At 36.4% G+C, this 19,014-nt stretch overlaps 1 protein-coding gene across 1 annotated transcript in view; it reads right to left on the bottom strand.

The window, feature by feature from the left end:
* Positions 1 to 283: 283 nt before the first annotated feature.
* leo1 (LEO1 homolog, Paf1/RNA polymerase II complex component) overlaps positions 284 to 19,014 on the bottom strand; it is a 34,363-nt gene continuing 15,632 nt past the window's right edge. The window contains exons 3-12 of the mRNA XM_028823125.2: positions 17,957 to 18,064; positions 17,083 to 17,177; positions 16,556 to 16,704; positions 15,818 to 15,902; positions 14,684 to 14,778; positions 9,610 to 9,744; positions 9,228 to 9,363; positions 3,458 to 3,647; positions 854 to 951; positions 284 to 568 (exon numbers count right to left, since the gene is read on the bottom strand). Coding sequence (XP_028678958.1) covers positions 458 to 568; positions 854 to 951; positions 3,458 to 3,647; positions 9,228 to 9,363; positions 9,610 to 9,744; positions 14,684 to 14,778; positions 15,818 to 15,902; positions 16,556 to 16,704; positions 17,083 to 17,177; positions 17,957 to 18,064 — 1,202 coding nt within the window. The 3' untranslated portion in view covers positions 284 to 457. The remainder of the gene's footprint in view (positions 569 to 853; positions 952 to 3,457; positions 3,648 to 9,227; positions 9,364 to 9,609; positions 9,745 to 14,683; positions 14,779 to 15,817; positions 15,903 to 16,555; positions 16,705 to 17,082; positions 17,178 to 17,956; positions 18,065 to 19,014) is intronic.

The following is a 19,014-nucleotide window of genomic DNA, read 5'->3' as shown; positions in this document are numbered from 1 at the left end:
CCAAACATGTCCCTCAGGAGAAATCCACTAAATGGTTAATATTTCCATATCTTACCAGTGCAGGGCCGTCAAGTTACGCAACAAATAATCACCTGTTCATAAATTGGTTCATAATTTGTATTTCAAGAAAACAGTACAATGGCAAATTAAAAGAAACAAAATAAATCTCACAAGCAGCATGAAAGTACTTAGTTGGGACCTTAAATTAAGTGTAAAATTTACAAATAAAATAATATTCTTTAGACAAATAAGCAGTATCAAGAAATGGAAATACAAGTATCACTGTTTTTGTAATAAGACTCGTTTATTTTAATATGCTGTACAAAACATTACTTTTCTTAAAAAGAAAAAAAAAAAAAAAAAATCTATTTCAGAGCTACACAGTGACACTCAGTGAACCGAGAAGCTCCTTAAAATTCCATACCGAGCAAGAGATTTGGAAAACAACACGAGAATTTTATTCATCATCTTCCTCCTCCTCTTCATCACTGATGACATACTTCTTAGCTTTTTTGCTGCTCTTCTCTTCCTCATCTTCAGATTTCCTCTTTTGAGAGCTCTCTCCTTCCTACCAACAAAAAAAGACCATTTCAAATCAAATGAATCAAACTACAAAACACTTCTCTGGTATTCTAAATAACAGTAATTCTCTATACATCCTGAATGTGCCAAAGGGTGTACAAAGAGAGGTAGGTAATATTTAATAATGAGCAAAAGAAAGTGTGGCATGAATAGCTGATAAGGTCTCATCAACATGATCATTTACATCTAGCTGGTCACAATATTTTCTACATTCTGCCTTAATATTAAGGGAGCATAATGAAGTAATAATATTCTTTGAGGACACACAAACCTCATCACTGGTGAGCTTCTTAGCCTTTAATAACCTCTGTGTTCGATCATCATCTGAACCTTCGTCACTGTCAGATGAGTAAATTCTGGCACGTTCCTCTGTTTAAAGAAATAAAGTTTAAACTATTTAGAGACATTACTTTTTGTTAACAATATCACAATGGGAAATCCGATAAACAGTACTAAAATTTACCTATAAATAACAAACATGGAGACAATACAAATACTGTAAAATTATATATAAAAGTGTAATCTATCTATCTATCTATCTATCTATATATATATATATATATATACACACACACAGTATATATATGGTTGAAATAGTTTTACTGTCAAATAATGCAGAGTACGCGACACGTGTTTCGCCCTAATTCTGGGCTCATCAGGCATACACACTCACTGCATCCCCTCTCAGGAATCGAACCTTGGACGTCAGCGTTAAAGGCGAAGAATGGCTCAAAATGTACAGTGTTTCTGCTTATTGCATCTACCAAGCTATAATGAATTAACAAGTGGAATCATGGGAGACATTCTACTATTCTGAAAAAATAAGCATGGAGCTCAGATGCTGTCCTACATCTTACAAACACAATTATAGGAACCAATAACCATTTGATCTGTATTCTGTATTGCATCATTAAAAGTCAGTGATGCACAAAACAACTTACAAGAAAGGTATTCCAAATAAGCTATTTATGAATATTGCCAAGTGACAGAGGCAAATATGCAGCAGTGACCCTGAGGTATGATGTTCAATTTCTAAGCCACTTCACCATACTGTCTGAATAAATCGCTAAATATGAAATAAAAGACAAATGAAATTGACAAAGAAATTTTAATTGGCCGTCCAAATTCAATATTCTCAGAGTAACTGAATAGCTTTTTTGCATGGTGTATGAAATACACATGTGCTGTACCAAGAGGCAAACCATATAAAAAATGTTTACTGAATGCAAAAACAAACAAGGAAGAAAAATTTTATAAAGGTTAACTCAAAGTACCCAGGAAAAAAAAAGAAAATTAAAACACTGTTGCCACTGTGGGCTTACCTGTACAGATACTGAAACCTTGTCTAACCTGTAGGATGACTTGCTAATTTGCAGAATAAACATTCACCACCTGTTTTATTCACCACACTACACTGGTCTTCTCCACATACTACAGAGTTTCTGTCTTAGTGCAAGCTAGCTCTTAAACCAAATGATTACCCATCTAAAGAAGCCAACAAATTCCCACTCATTCCAGTGCAGAAAAATTGGCTGCCACCTAAATGGGTGACGCGTCTGAAAGAGTAGAATGGTGCCATTTTCCCAACCTAGGACCATGTTCTGTTTGTGTCTGCCAGGAGGTATCCTGCCCTTCTGTCAACCATCCACAGCTTCTTCTCTCTTAGTTAGGGGAAGGCTATGTCCCCAATAACTTCACGGTTAACACTGTCTATTTCCTTCGATGGCTCAACTGTTGCCTTCTTAAGACATTATTTGCAGGGCTTCTTGGCCCAGACACTGCCCTTTAATTCATGTTTTATTACTTGGCCACTTCTAGTTTAAATTTACCTTTTCTTCTTAGTGCTAGGCCAAGCCCCGTCTTTCTTCCTGCACCACCGCTTCCTCTCTAGCAAGTGCCCTTCACACAGAGCAACAAATCACAGCCCTTTTAAAAATATTCTTTTTAAGATAAAGCTAATGTAAAGTTTGCCACTTCTAAAATAAAATCACCTATTGTATTTATGTGGACCCATGCCAAGAAGCATCCAAGTTAACAGATTTGCATGGTGATGAATTGCTAGAATTCAGCCGCAAACAGTCTCCTGACAGTGTAAGCTAATGGAACTCCTAGTCTCAGCTGTGGAGGAACCGCTTTTGAACACTGTAAGGTCAGCACTTCCTGGTGACCTTAGTAGAGCTGTCCCTCACTCAGTTCTTGAAATACCGGCACTAACACTCTACCTGTCCGCAGTGCATATTTCACTGCTCTCACCAAATGTTCTGTTGTGGACTCACACCACAAAGTATGGGAGTTTGCAGATTTGCACTGTGGTCAAGTGCCAGCTGGCCATTTGTTGGTGTCACAGTGCAAATCTTTGAGCTGAAATGGCTCGTAGTGTGTGTAAATCTATGATAAAACGCCCAGGGTATTTGATATTATTACATTTCTAAGCTGAAAATCTGTAAGTGAATCACCACTTCTGTTTACTAAAAGAACCAATGTTATGACAGTTAAGTAGGCCTTAATAAGTAGTCATGCAAACCAGCTGCTTCCTACTGTATAATTATGCATATATTAATTTGTCCCTTGAACAAATACATGAGAAGTGATCTGCATTATTAGAACACACTTATCTTTTTTTTTTTTTTTTTACAGCATCAGTCATCATATGATGAGTGGGTGTATTAAAGATAAATTTCACTTATTACTTATTTCTATTATTTTTATTTTCTTTTATTAACTCCTGCAGAAAGTAACGTGGTAACGCACAATTCATTTTAACGATTACATCATATAAAAGCACATGCACAATTAATTAGTGCATACATAAACAAATAATTTATTATTTGTAAATTGAAAATAAAAAATGATGAGTTTTAAAATATGAACATACCTCTAATTCCTCCACCTCTGTATTTACTTTTGATGGCAGCCAAACTGATTGATTCTTCACCTTCATCTTCTTCCTCATAACGGTCAGGCTCCAAATAGTTGGCACTGAGACCTCTTTGGTGCTGCCTTTCTCTCATTCGACGCTGTTGAGATTCTCTTCGAATTGAAGCTCTAAGCCTCTCTTCTTCTTTCTGAAGGGAAAAAAGGTCAGATGGAATTAAAAATGCATCTACCACATTAGCTGCTATAATTGTAAACAAGGCCCTAAACTGCTTTTTAATGAGCTTCATAAGGATTACAATGAAAATGTTGGCTATGCTCGGGAGCCTCACTTGATAATGACACCATGACACTTACAGGAAGACAAGTCAGGAGCTTTTGGATTTTTTACATAAGGGTTTAACAGACTAAAGACTCTCTCCAATGTAACCAATTTGATTAGCCCCTTTTCCTTTCAGACATATACTGCTTTCTGCACATATCTGAGTGATAATTGTGAATGGCACTGTGCACAAATACATCCCAGCCAAGAAGCATTGAGTATACTGTAATCACTCATCTGTATGGATGTGATCGCGTATGCTCTCCCCAATGTAAATGTGAAGGGACTTAATTTAATCAAGTGAAATGAATGGTTTGAACCAAGACAACTCTAATGTCAATGAAGGGAATTGCTCAGTAATTAGGAAAATGAGCTGAATATTTCGCTGAATCAGATAGGCCCTTTTACCCACAGACCAGTAGAATGAAGCTAACTTAGGCAAAATAACATCACTTAAAATGAAAACCCTTGCATGCTAATAATGCACTTTGCTGATAGTCCATCATATTACATCTGCAACAAAAGGAAATACTTAGCAAAGACAACTTTCTGCTCTTCTTATTCATCTATCTATATATATTTCTATTTAACACTTTTTGCAAACAATGTTTACAATATATTAATATATAATATTCCACTCTTGACTTTGAATATTACAAAACTTGTGGAAGTGACCAAATACAAACACAGTAACAGGTACCTGTACAGTCTGTTTGTGAGGAAACTGCACAAGAAATGAAAACATAATACAAACAAAGCTTCAATTGTAAAAAAAAAAAAAAAAAAAAAAAAAAATGAAAGCAGTTTTTTTTTTGCTCTTTCAAGCTCTTGAAGGGTTACTGTATAAATGTATACAGTAAAAAAAAATCCTGAATATTAAGAGTTGCCTTTCCCATACTTAAATTGCAACACATGTGAGCAGATTACATTTCTATTTCTAAAGATGGTTAACAGTGGGGACTATAAGGCCACAGAATCCATGAGGCAGCAGTGCCAACTACTACACCACCATGCTGGCCTATACATTGATCATATGAAATACTATTAAAGTAACTGAAATAATTTAAAGACTTAATACTATAAAGCCAATTTTATACTTTACTTTTGAAGCAGTGCTACTAGTCTCTATGAAGTGAAAAGGTCCTATCAGTTTTCGTTTTAAGACTTCTTTCAAGGACCAGTTACTGGTTTAAATAATCTTTCTAGCCTTACAAACATGGTGCATGGGAAACCTCTTATTGTTGCAGTTTTCATTATTACTTTGAAATTTCTTCATTTTTTAAAAAAGGTTATGTTCAGTTGTTTGAGAAAAACTCACATTATTCTTATTTATCATGGTTCTGACACATTTATTATATAGTCCTATCAACTAAACACTTTGTTTTTTCAAAAAAGGGTACAGTAATATAATGCATTACATCTGAATCACTATTTGTATATACTAGATAAATACATAAACATATTTCTTTAATTTATTCTGTCACAAACATCTAATGCAAAGCACACATTTTTTCCACATGCAACACACACATAATAAGAGAAAAGAAAAACATACAACCCTCTAACATATTAAAATGAGTTCTGCCCTTTCATGAAGGTGGGAAAGTATTTTGAAGGTTGTAAAATTAATGTGAACATTTTTGCAGTGACTATTTCAATGTTTCTGTGTAAAGTTGTAAAAAAGAAAAAAAAAATGGCATTGGTTTAAAAAAGTTGACCACATGCAAACAAGTTAGAGTATTGTCTTCAAAAGCTGTTGAAAATGTTTTCACGAAACTTGGTATGGCAGTCATGCTGAATCACATGAGATTTTATGTATTAGTTGAAATCCATGACATTTTACCAGCCATGTTTTGCTAAATTTGTTCATTATGACTGCAACATTAATATTCAATGGAAATATTCAGTAATGTCAAAAGAGGTAATCAAAGAATATTGTTCCTCTAAAACCTTGTGGTATAATAAAAAAATTTTTAGTACTGAATGCAATTTAGCATGACACATGCAGTATAAAAATGCAGAAAATAGCCTCTCACTTTAAAAGCAGCTTCAATAAAATTTCAGTATAAACCATATTTACAATAGATAGGCGGTCAGATGTTTAATGTCTTGTAACATTGTGCATTGTATTGTAAGTTTTTGTTTTCTTGTGTAAATTCAGACTTGTCTTTCATTTATCCATTTGTTTGGTGTTTGTGTTAATTTTATAATTTCATTGTTTAATTGTATAACTGAACTATTAGCTCATATCCAGAGAAATAGATTGGGCATCTTTTTTTCCTGTGCTTCAGTTTCGATTAAGATTCTCTAAAAAATATATTTTATTTTATGATCTCTAGACTACATGGTTTTCCTAGTGGTGATAATGCCACAATACAACTCATAAAGGGCATTTGTAAACCAAGTAAAATGAATAGCAAAATTACTATCAACATTTACACTGTAAACAACAATTTTCAGGAATTATAAATGTAATATAGTGTATCCTTTCCCTTTTCCTTTCTGCCATCTCTGCCTAATCAATGTGACCAGCATGTTCACGGATAAGTACTGGTATTGCCTCCCTGATTTGGCTTTCTGGATTTTAATTATTGTACCCGCCAACTTTTAATTATATTTTCTGGGTCAATCCATTTTTTTTTTTTTTTGTTTGTTTTTAATTCTTTTGCTTGACTTCTCTGAGCTCTCTGCCTTTATGCATCACCAAAAGTTAATCTGCTTGGGTATAATAGCTGCTAACTATTACACGCTTCCTGTTGGAAGGACCCCAAATATTTTGTTCTAAGCAGATGGCCATTCTCATTTTATAATGTGATACACTAAAAGTTATTGGCATTCTGCTGTTCACGTAGATAAATCTTGCATAAGCAAAAGCTTCATGATGAAGAAGCATGCCCGCTATCCCACTGAATGTAATCCCCCTTGTGTGATAAGTGGTCCGTGTTGCTGTGCTAATTTTAAATAAATAATCATGCAACAAGAAGGTGCTTTCTCCAATCAGGTGTGGCTGTGCGCAAGTGTGTTTTTCTCCATGGTTAACTGGGGAACTGGCTGACTGCGCCTAGTAAATGTTGGCAGGCAGGAGGCTCAGTCAGACACCTCAATGATGCCATGGAGGAAGTGGCTCCTAGAACCTGTACCCAATTAGGCAGCAGAGGTTAAAGGAGCCTGCGTGGGACAGATGGGAAGAGAAGAAAGACAGAACAGAAAAGCCATGAGAACAACATTGGGATGGAGTGATAGGACCAGCTATCACGCCAGCCAGTATGGGTAAAGGTAGTGCGGTTGTTGGCCCCATGATGGAGCAAAGGATTGGTGCTCTAGGGGCAGATCATTCCCACTTAACTGTTGTAGTGGAGTGGGTTCGACTGAGATTGGATCCTGTCTATGGATCTGAGGTATGCCGGAGTAAGCGAGAGTGAAGACAAGAGGACAGCTGACCCCGAGCGGTCTGGCCGACGCCACTTGTGACAGCCAAGACAGCTGAAGTCTCTGCCAGCTGAGCGAGCAATGGGTGAGCTGGGAAGAAGGAGTTGTGTGGGGCTCGTCTATAAGTGGAAGACATATTGATCCGATAACCGTTGGTTTTTATTCTCATTTTAAGTCTTCCTTTTAAACTCACAGACTTTCACCGTTTTACTGGAATATTTACTAAATGAACATTTCGAACACTGCAATGTTTTGGACATTGTTTTTTGAATTGTTTTTAATAAAACCACTGTCACTACTTCACCTATCCCTTGCTGTGTGCATGCACTCATCTGCTGGTTCATCCTCTGGTACTACACCGGCAGTATTGTGTTGAAAAGACTCCCTAGAGCAACTGGGAGTGTGGTGGTTGAAACTTAAGTGTCTTTTTAACTTTTCCTTGTCTTGACGTCTTTTTCTGCTTCCCCAGGGTAGTTTAGTGTGATGATTGAACTATCACTTGTCCTGATTATTGTAAGGAATTTGGGGTGGGAAGATGGAGTTAGTGTCAATCAGGGTGTTACTTTTATGTTCAATGTGTCATTGTGTTATATTTCACAGGTAACACCATCTACTCCGGATTTTAATAATAAAAAACTGATTTAAAAAAAGATTATAAACTTTGTATTAAAGCCTTCCTCTTTATGTATGCATTTACCATAGCAAATAAACACTTACCAGCCACTTTATTAGGTACACCTGTTCAACTGCTTGTTAACCCAAATATCTAATCAGCCAATCACAAGTCAGCAACTCAATGCAGTTAGGCATGTAGACATTGTTAAGACAACCTACTGAAGTTCAAACTTAGCATCAGAATGGGGAAGAAAACTGATTTAAGTGACTTTGAATGTGGCCAGACTGGTGCCAGATGGGCTGGTCCAAAGTATTTCAGAAACTGCTAATCCACTGGGATTTTCAGGCACAAACATCTCTAGGGCTTACAGAGAATGGTCTGACAAAGGGCAAATATCCAGTGAGCGGCAGTTCTTTGGGAGTAAATGCCTTGTTGATACCAGAGGTCAGAGGACAATGGCCAGACTGGTTTGAGCCAAGAGAAAGGCAACAGTAACTCAAACAACTACTCTTTACAATCTAAGTAATGCAAAAGAACATCGCTGAACGCACAACACATCACACCTTGAAGCAGATGGGCTATAGTAGCAGGAGAATACACTGTGCGCCACTCCCGTTAGCTAAGACAGGCAAGTAAGGCTACAAATTGCATGGGCTTACCAAATTTGGACAATCAAAGTTAGGAAAAGCTTTGCCTGGTCTGATGAGTCTCAATTTCTGCTGCAACATTTGGATGGTAGGGTCAGATTTTGGAGTCAACAGCATGAAAGTATTGACCCATTCTGCCTTGTATCAACGGTTCAGGCTGGTGGTGGTGTAATGGTGTGGGAGATATTTTCCTGTCACACTTTGAGCCCCTCAGTGCCAACTGAGCATCGTTTAAATGCCCAAGTACTGTTGCTGACCATGTCCATCCCTTTATGACTGCAGTATGACTGCAGTGTACCCATCTTCTGATGGCTACTTCCAGCAGGATAATATGCCATGTCGCAAAGCTCAAATCATCTCAAATTGGTTTCTTGAACATAACATTGAGTTCACTGTACTCAAATGGCCTCCAAACTTAGCAAATCTTAATCCAACACAGAACCTTTGACATGCAGTGGAGAGGGAGATTTGCTTTGTGGATTTGCAGCAGACACACAGACCAAAATTCCTGAGGAATGTTTCCAGCACCTTGTTGAATCTATGCCACAAAGAATTACAGCAGTTTTGTATGCAAAAAGGGGGTTCGAACCCGGCACTATCAAGGTGTATCTAATAAAGGAGCCAGTGAGTATATGTATGTGCAGCTTTGGTAAATCTGCACCATTAGTGGTATTCAAATACCCCACTACAGACAATCCCGGTCTACTTTACATATTTTCCTTCATACATTATGACACACTTTAAAAAACTGTAATACCTTTATCATCTCATTACGCTGAGATTCTGGGTCTCGTCCTGCCATTGGCAGAATTCGAATTTTCTGGGTCTTAGAACACCTGTCTGCTAAAGAAAGCGTCATTTTCCTGTGAGTTGCACTGTCTGTTGAGTGAGGTCTGAAAGAGAAATGGAAAAAGTAATAACATGCCTATTATTTAGATTAAACATAATTTCTGATTAAAATAAAATGGGTATAAAATTAGAGAAACTCTAAAACAAAATAAACACAACTTCACAATCCAGATGTTATATTTACACTTAAATATTAATGACGTGAAATAAAGTTTTCTGACCCCCCACCCCAAAATACAAAACTGACAGTTTTTTAAAATTTTCTTCATTGATTAACTTCATTTCCATACCTAAACGTAAGTTTGGTCTTGAATACAGCCTGTCCCTGCAGACCAGTTCCCTGTCGAATGAAAAGATGGTTGTGGTCTCCTTGAAGTGGCGCCTTATAGACATCAAACACTTCATTGCCCAAGTGTAGGGACATACTAAAAAGAAAGAACACATTAGTTCAATGTCTATATAAAAAAAAAACTGACATGTTTTTTCCCTGATTTTATTATGTTTTATCACATGTTTTCAATAGTATGAAAACTAAAATTTATTCATCGAATTCCCTAAAGTCTTTTATATAAGAATATGTATGTCAATCCATGCTTCATTTTCTGGGATGCTGCAATACGACACTGTTTGCCTCCGCAGGGCTGTCTGATCATAGATCCATCCTCATGAAATCACTTGCTGGGGACGGTCAGCTGTAGCTTAAAATACAAAGCAGGTGTTGAGTATTTTTTTATTATTATATGCTACAGTAAGACAACTACAGCACATTGTACATTAGTGTCAGTGTGCCAGCTGAAGCAGACCTCTCCAGTCTTGGCTCTCATTACAATACTTTTCCTCCCGAGCAAAGAGTTGTCCAAATCAAGATATGTACAGCTTAAATGCCATCTGCAACAGTTAATACGGACATATGGATGGGTGTCATATTTGGACTTTTTGCAATATTACACATAATGTGGCACTATAAATTGCACAGTACAGTTTAGTTTTTAACACACACAGCTGTGTTTTGTCTCTCCATTTGCATATAGTATTTATCCTTGCACTATGTTTTTTCTCTACAGTTTTGCTGATGATGCTGTAAGTTGCACAGTACAGTGAGCCTTTACTAGTTATGTACATTTTTGTCCACTTTTTTCCAGCATTCTCACAGTGTCAATTTGATGGTCATGAAAACAACTTTTTTTGTCAAACCAGTCCTAATGGACTCTGTTTTTCTTTGTTACGGGTTTAAAATCTTTTAAACTTGAATTTTAATGAAGGTCAAAAGCAGCAGCAACAACAAGAAATCATCAAAGTTCAAAAAGAATTTTACACTTGCTACCATAGTTTTATTATATCTAATGGCAATAGAATACAATTTTCCTCTCAAATGTCTAAAGTAGCTAACATACATATGATGCAGTATGTCATCCAGATAACGAAAACATAAAATAAGAATGCCTCTATTAGCAGGCAGGATGACATCAAACTGCAGTGGGAAACAAAGTAACTGGCAAAAGAGTGGGATGTCAAGTTTCAACAAATGTAAGAATGATTAAAAAAAAAAAATCATTAATGCACTCATTCATTTCTTTACATTAGTTATTTACACTGCAAGCCACTCTATCAAGGATTGATTTATTGAGCCTTACATCATCTGCTGCCAGGATGGCACTGGCTCCCTGTGACCCTGAAACGGATGAGCAGGTTAAAAAAAAAAAAAAAGATGTAAAGATATTTATACAGTGTTTGATATAACAGATGCCATTGTCCCCTTTAAATCCCAAAATGCCCTGCTCGAAATGAATGTGTGCATTCAATTGGCCACTTAAAATTTTAGGCAGTACCAACATAAAGGATTATTAACACACTACTTCCTATGAATGTTCAGCTGTTACATGTGAAAAACCTACAGCTTGCTGATGACATCCGTTAAAAGAAAGCCGACTCTCTACATTCATCCCATTAAAAGAATAGTGGTAGAAATCATCTTCCGGCAAAGCACAGAGCTAACACGTGGGAATGCAGAGAATGAAGTCCAAGAAGCTACAGGTAAAGTAAATGACCTTGGGAGTGGTGGAATACTGGTATGTTTTATTACAGCAAACAAATGACTGTAGTCGTATTAGCCTATAACCTGAACAGCAGCTTGCTATTTAAGAAAGACCAATTTACAAAATGCGTAGCTAAGTGCTTGCAAAGGCTATCAAAGAAGAAGAAGAAAAAAAATCCAGATTTGTTCTGGTTGTCTATAATTATTCAACACCACAGTTATTTTCAATCCAGAGATCAAACAGTATTCTGTTTTACATATGAATTTCAAACAAATACTGCAAGGCATCCCTAAATTTGTTTTTCTGAGAACATTAAAAGTTTCTTATTCTTAAAACTGACTGAATTATTACTTAAAACAGGTAATGTTGCTGCTGTTTTATAGGTTGTCAACTAGGCTGAAGGAGAAATTCCACTTCACTGAAAACATACATTGCATTGCACTTTGCTTGGCCCTCATTGCAAATCAGGCAACAGACAGAGTGCCTTACATGAGCAGATTTCAACAAATAAGTAATTTATACTATTACTTCAAGGACTCTACTGTGCATATAGAAAAACCTGAATAGGTTGGAAAAAAACTATAGAATTATTATTGAATATCTTTTTCCAGTCTTTCATATTCCCGGTTCCTCCCTGTGTGGATAGCGCTTGGAGTACTGAGAAAAGCGCTATATAAATGTAATGAATTATTATTATTATTACTGTATGTAACTTGAAAAGGTTTAAACATTTAAAGTTTAAGCTACTGTCAATAAGTAAAGAAATAAAGTTCTTACTTGCAGATCTCCTCATAACAGTAATACGTATAAAATTATATCTAAACAGCATGTGTGTGTGCGCGTGCGTGCATGCGTGCGTATGTATGTATGTATGTATGTATATATCTCCTCTTTAATAAAATCCCTGTGTGCGTCCATGTGTCCGTGTGTGTGTGTCTTCTGGTGAAGTGCGCATGCATGGGCCACTCTTTAATAAAGGACATCATTGTTGGGGAGAGTGCTGATTGGGTACTCGCGGCCATGCACATAAAATCCATTGCTGGGGAGACGCCACACATACAATAATCAGCTGCATAAAAGCACAGACTAAAATACTTGCTGGGGAACTGCACAGTACTTGCTGGAGAGACGCCACAGCCACGATTATCAGCTGCGCGCCACACATTACATCAGTTCCTGGGGAGACTCTGCTGATTGCCCACTGTTGTGACAGAAAATTAAATGCATATTACGGACAAGGCAGAAGTACAGGGAAGGGCAGAATGAGTGGCAGAGTCACCTGCCTCTAGCAGATGCTTCAAAGTCCGCCTGACGCGTCACACAAGACAGAGAGGGTGGGACCTATAAAATATCTCGCAGCCGATCCAATCGGATTTCGGTAAACGAGGTAACACCTAAAACATAAGGCACGAAAAATCCAATCGGGTACTGAGACGCGGAGACCAGCTTCCCCAAAGAGGTGGGATTAGTGTTTGTTGTTGTGCAAGTGTTCACTCTGAGGATGTCAGATTTGCGATTAAGAAGCTTGGCCCGGTAAAGTGTCAGTCTTTGAAGGGGTTTTCCTAAATATATGAATTTTCATGATATTACAATAGGATGACTTTTAAAAGTGGATTTATTTTCACGCACATAAAATCCATTGCTGGGGTGATGCCACACATACAATAATCAGCTGCACGCCAGCACAGATTAAAATACTTGCTGGGGAACTGCATAGTACTTGCTGGAGAGACGCCACAGCAAGCTAAAATAAAGAGAGGCAGGATAGGAGATCTTCAAACAGACACAACACATCAATCAACAGCCACAGAGGAGAGGATAAATGTAATATTAATTATACTTACTGTATTGTCATATAAATTTCTATTTTTATTATGATTTTACTTTAGGCTTCTTGCAAAAATAAAGACTGTACCTACTAATGTTTATGCAGTACTGTTCTAGCACCCGTTATTGTAACAGGCTTAATGACTAGTGTATGTGTATATATATATATATATATATATATATATATACACACACACACATACATACACACACTAAACACACACAGTATTCAAACTGTTTATATTTGTTCATTTAATGGGGACATTAATTAATGCTTTGAGGCTGTTAAACTGATTTTTTAAAGCTGTAATTTAGGCTGCACATGTTACACAAACAGTTATGTGTACATCTTACAACAACAAAGAGGTTTAAAGAAGAATGGTTTTCATGTATACAGCTTATTACTCAGAAAGAATGAAAGTAAACTTTTTTCTCTTTTTGAGTTTGCAGACTCTTTCATTGCCTTTATAGTGACTTGCTTGAAAAGAAAACTGAACCCTTAAAAATAACTAAAGTGCACTGAAATTCAAACATTGTTTACTAATGTTTTCATTTCATAACATTCAGAAAACAACTATCACACAGCACTTGATTCTTCACTGAAAAGAAATGTTGCATGTGCTAGCCCCATAATGCCCAGTGACACAGCTGACAAGTAGCAGATCTCTCTAATTGGTACATCCTGGAATACTACAATATGAACAGACAGCAAATTAGAAGGCCCCTGTAAAGACTACACTTAATTGCCATTTCACTTTTATTTTCCTATGCAACAGCACCACCTACTGTGCAGTTTTAGTATAGCACTATATCCAGATAAAACTAAACAGACTAAACCAAAACACTAAAAAGCACCTAATAAAAGTTAATCTGCAGTACTATGTTCTGTTCCCCAGTCCAATAATCCCACCCCCATCACCTGTATTAACAAAAAACATTCTTTGTATATAAAAATTATTGCTACTAATAAAGAAACAATATTCAACACAAGGAAAATTCTGACATTTACACGAAGAATAGTATAGTACAAATGGGTAAAACCTCACTAAATACTGTACATGAGCAATACACATATTATAGTGCCATCCAAAACAGATCAGTAAGTCAGAAGTGACAAGATTAAATCCATCTATCCATTCTCTGAATGTTGTTCAAGTCTGCAGAAAACTGGACTCAGTTCCAGTAGCAAGAAACACAAAACAATTATCAACCTGTAGTGACTGATAGTTCATCTTGGGGAACACTCAGACACAATTCAGATTTCACACCAACCCAATTCAGATTTCTTTGTGAAGTGGGAAGAAACTAAATTAATCAAAAAAACAAAAAAACAAAAACAAAGTAAGTCTCACAAACACAGAAAATGACCTAAAGCCACACCAAAACATGGCTGAGAATTGAGCCTAGCTTTTTAAACCAGTGAAGAACAGCCCAATAAAGCAAAAATGTAACCATGTTTAACCTTGTTTAGAATTAACATAAAGTAAATCAATACACGCACCTTCCATCTGACCATTTGACTATTCGGGCATTACTTTCACGGATTTCACTTCCGTCTTCATCTTTGCGCATTCTCCACCGAATTGTGTTCTCCACCTAACAGGTATGAAAAACAAAGAATCTCATAATTCAGATATTAAAGTTATCAGTAAAATTAAATAAGTGAGTTGTCTAGTGTTGCAATCACAACTCATCACAACAAAGAGTATCGGTCCTGGGGAACCCCTGTGGCTGCAGGCTTTTGTTCCAAACAGCTTCTGTTTTTAATTGAACTCCTGGGCTAATTAAGTGAACTGATATTTTCCAAGTTCTGTGTTTAGGGAACAATATAAAAAATAGAAAACTAAGTTTGCTAAAAAAAAAAATATTAAAATGTACCAAGCAGTTAAAAGAAAAAAATACATTTCTATATAACAGTATTTTCTTGATTTTCATTCTACTTTTCTAGGTCTTCTAATTGTTTAATCCATTATTTACTAATCAGTGGAATTGACACTAAGGTTTTTGCAGCCTTTGATTTTTCAGTGTTTGCCTGGGTGTCTGAACTGCTCGTTTTAAATTGTCATTATTAAGATACAACGAAGGGGGAAAAACTGCACAGAGAAAGTGCAAAGTATATTGAAATCAACAAAAGAGTTAAGCATTTAAATCTATAGCAGAAGTAGAAATATTTCTAAATGTCTTATAAATGTAAAAATCATGCTGCTGTGCTTTTCTGAATGTCGAATAAAAGAAAAAAAAAACAGCTAATTAAATGAGATCAGTGCTATCAGGTGTTGTCACTGATTTGGAATCCGGTTGGAACAAAAACCTGCAGCCACAAGGGTTCCCCAGGACCGAGTTTGGGAAACACTGGTTTAGATCATAATTACAGTAGATGACAAAATTACTTATATAGCACTCACAAAAATAAGGTCACTAAATTATGACATCCACTCACTATCCCAAAAACTTTGCTACATTACTAACATTTAGGAAGTGAAGCCAAAAGACAGCACTATTAACACAATGTATGTGTCACAAACCTCCAAAAATTACATGCTAGTCTTTAATAGAGTTATCTTACTATAATTAAAAATGAAGACATAACCTCAGACATAGAGGAGTTCATAGAAACATTTCTCTAGAAGGTTACCTTTAGCTTTAATCTTGTTCTACCTTCTTCATCCAACATCTCCTCATCTTCAAATTCATCTTCGTAATACTGTGGGTCAAATGGTCTGAAAATTAAAAGGAAAAATGTCAGACATAAGCATCAGTGGGCTTTGCACCCTAGGAACCAAGTTACCTGAACAATTGTATAACATTTCAGTAATTATTTACCGTTCTGATGCGGATCTTTCTGATCATAAAATAGGTCATTATGATAGCAACTGATGAAAAGAATTCATAATTAATTGCAGAATTATGGTTTTTGAGGGTTCCACTAGAGTGCCTCTTTCTCTTGCACGATTTGGCTCAAATACTAATCAGCGCATCGTCATCTCATAACAGGCTTAAGTTTGGTATTTTTCCGTCCAGCCATTTTAGCTAGACTATTGTTAAGAAACTGTGACACACAGACATACACACATCATCAATATATTGATGCTTTCAGTATCATGGGACCCTAAAACGTCAAGATGTCTCGAAAACCAGAGATCGAAATTTTTGACGAATCTAAAGCTTTCGTTCCCCTTCCCCCCATAGACAATAGGTTATGGTGGGGGAGGGTGCAAAGCAAAAATGATTTAATATGATCTGCATATTTGACATCAAAATGTACTGTACTGAATACAGATGGATGGACAGACGGACAGATAGATGGATAGATACATAGATGGATGGATAGATAGATTGATAGATAGAATGCATAATGGGTACAGCATCTCACCTTGGTTCCACACTGAGAAAGTTAGGCAATTTGACAAAGTAGAGATCACTTCCTAAATCAGTGTTCACTTTAGGTATTTCAACTTCTATCCTAGTTTCTGGAACCGACTCCTCCTCTTGCTGATCCACATCCATTCCATCTTCCTTTTCCTGTTTTAAATCAGAATAGTTGAAGAATGCTTCCTTAAAGAAAATGGTCAGTCACATTATACAGGTATGACTAAAAGAACATTTCACAAATATATAGAATTATTCAGACAGAGAAGAGATATGGAAACAAAAATTCTAAAAGCACAAAAGAATGGGATTAAAAGCAACAAACCTTTCCTTACAAGCAAGTGACTAGAAGTAAAATCTGTAGACCCTGCCACTATTCAGAAGCAGAGCTGGATGGACATCAAATATAACACATATGTATAGCTAGCATTTTTAAAGACACTCCAAGAGCAATAGGAAAAAATTCAATTACTGAATGCAACAGCATTCATAAGCACAGGGGACTACATATCATCTCAGGACTTCACTCACAAGTGGTTGCCCAGGGGTTGGTGGCTTCTCTGCATCACTGTCGGAAGAAATATCGTCTGCTTCTCCAAACAGATCAGTAGCTGCAGGTTTGACCTCTAAAAGAGAGATAAAGTGTTTAAACTTGTGAACATACAATTAAACTAATATGTTTCTGCATTAGTGTTGATATGCTATTAACAAATATATTCTTCAGACATATTCATATTTTAGTTAAGGAGGATGAAAGCATTTGAGTGGGAGCTAAATACAATGGTACAGCCGACCCCGTTGTCATCATCTGCCACTACATCAAGCTCTAAACAGCCATAAAAACACATTTCATTTTAACATGAACGTTTACGTTAGATTTGACATCTGGTCATTTTAAATACCTTATGCTGACTATGCAAAATATGTTTAAAGTCAGTGTAGTTTTAATAATAAATCTTCATAATCTGCTAAAAAAAATATTTGGCCGTTCCATTTTTGATAGATATCCATTCTGTAAGAGAGTGTAAAAGGCATATTGGATAACAGAGTTGCATTGGGAGAGATAAAGAGTCATCTGGGGACCACATATTCTTACAGTTGCAGCCAGCATTCAGTATTGCCTCATTATATAATCAGTTAAGAGTGCTTCATAGTGGAGGATGCACTGGGCATCAGGGAAAGCCACACATTCGCTACTTTGAAATCTTGCTGTGCCCTGCAACTTAGATGAGGGTAATGAGGAATTAGAATGGCACAAGTGCTATTCTAGATGTAAAAACACCCAGGAGGTGACTTATTTATGGTATTTGTAGATGGTGAAGGAATAGTACCTATTTTCATCAAGAACTCATAAACAGGGGTTCATAATTAAATTTTTAATCTAGCAAGAGATAAGAACAATTACCTTTTTCTCCTCTTTCAGCATCACTGTCCGAATCTGAATCTGAAGCGATGACATTTTTGCTCTTCTGCCTCACAAACTCGCCTTCGCTGTCACTGCCTTTGGCAGACACTGTTGTTAAATAAATTATTCAATTGAATACGGTATTTAATACACTCACTCCATAAGACAATTTTTCTAAATTTATCACTGAACTGATTTGTGCATTAGTTTTTCATGGCACATATTTTGTAATGTCAACAATAAACAAAAATATTCTCCACTTTGGGATTAACAAAAAATAAAATAAACTTACTTTCCTAAAGTGCAAAACTACTCAAACAACATTCATTCAAAGGGTTGTGGAAATCTGGAACAAAAGATCTCATCACGTAACTGAAGCAGAAGCCCTGAAATCCTTCAAAAGGGATTTGGATGACATTAGGAATACCAAACTATTAGCTAAACAAAAGAGCTCGATGGACTGAATGGACACCACTAGTCTTTCAAACTTCTCATGTTGTTATAAAGAGAGTAGTCTCATACAATGCACTGTCGAAGGCTGTAAGGTTTTAAATAAGAAGGAAACTAGTCTTTCAATAAAGACAATACTATAGAGGTCAGTGCATGGACCAAATCTATACATTAAAACAAGCATTTGTTAATGAGCAGTGAAGAACCTTTAAAAATTATTTATATAATTTATAAAACAGTGCTACCCACTATACATTCTGTAACTCAAATAAAGCACTCTTTGGTTATTGCCCACTGTGGTAGGCACTATAGCTCTCCAACTACTTTACAGTAGTGCTCCCTACAAACAGGGCCATATGAAACAGACTGCTTTTTAAAGCACTTTGTGGTAACACACAACAAAACTTAATGTTCTCTGTCAAGCTTAAAGAAGTACAGGATCACCTTAGCCCATCCCGGAATGTGTCTGGAACACTGCAGGGCCCTATTACAGATATTCACACACATTACAACTAACCAAACACACACACATCTTCTAGATGAAAACCTACGCAAACATGGTGGAGAACATGCAAACTCCTCAAACACAGTGGCCAGGTACAGGGTCA

This window comes from Erpetoichthys calabaricus, chromosome 17 (assembly GCF_900747795.2).
Source record: "Erpetoichthys calabaricus chromosome 17, fErpCal1.3, whole genome shotgun sequence".
Lineage (NCBI taxonomy): Eukaryota > Metazoa > Chordata > Cladistia > Polypteriformes > Polypteridae > Erpetoichthys > Erpetoichthys calabaricus.
This window is presented reverse-complemented; position numbering and strand designations above follow the sequence as displayed.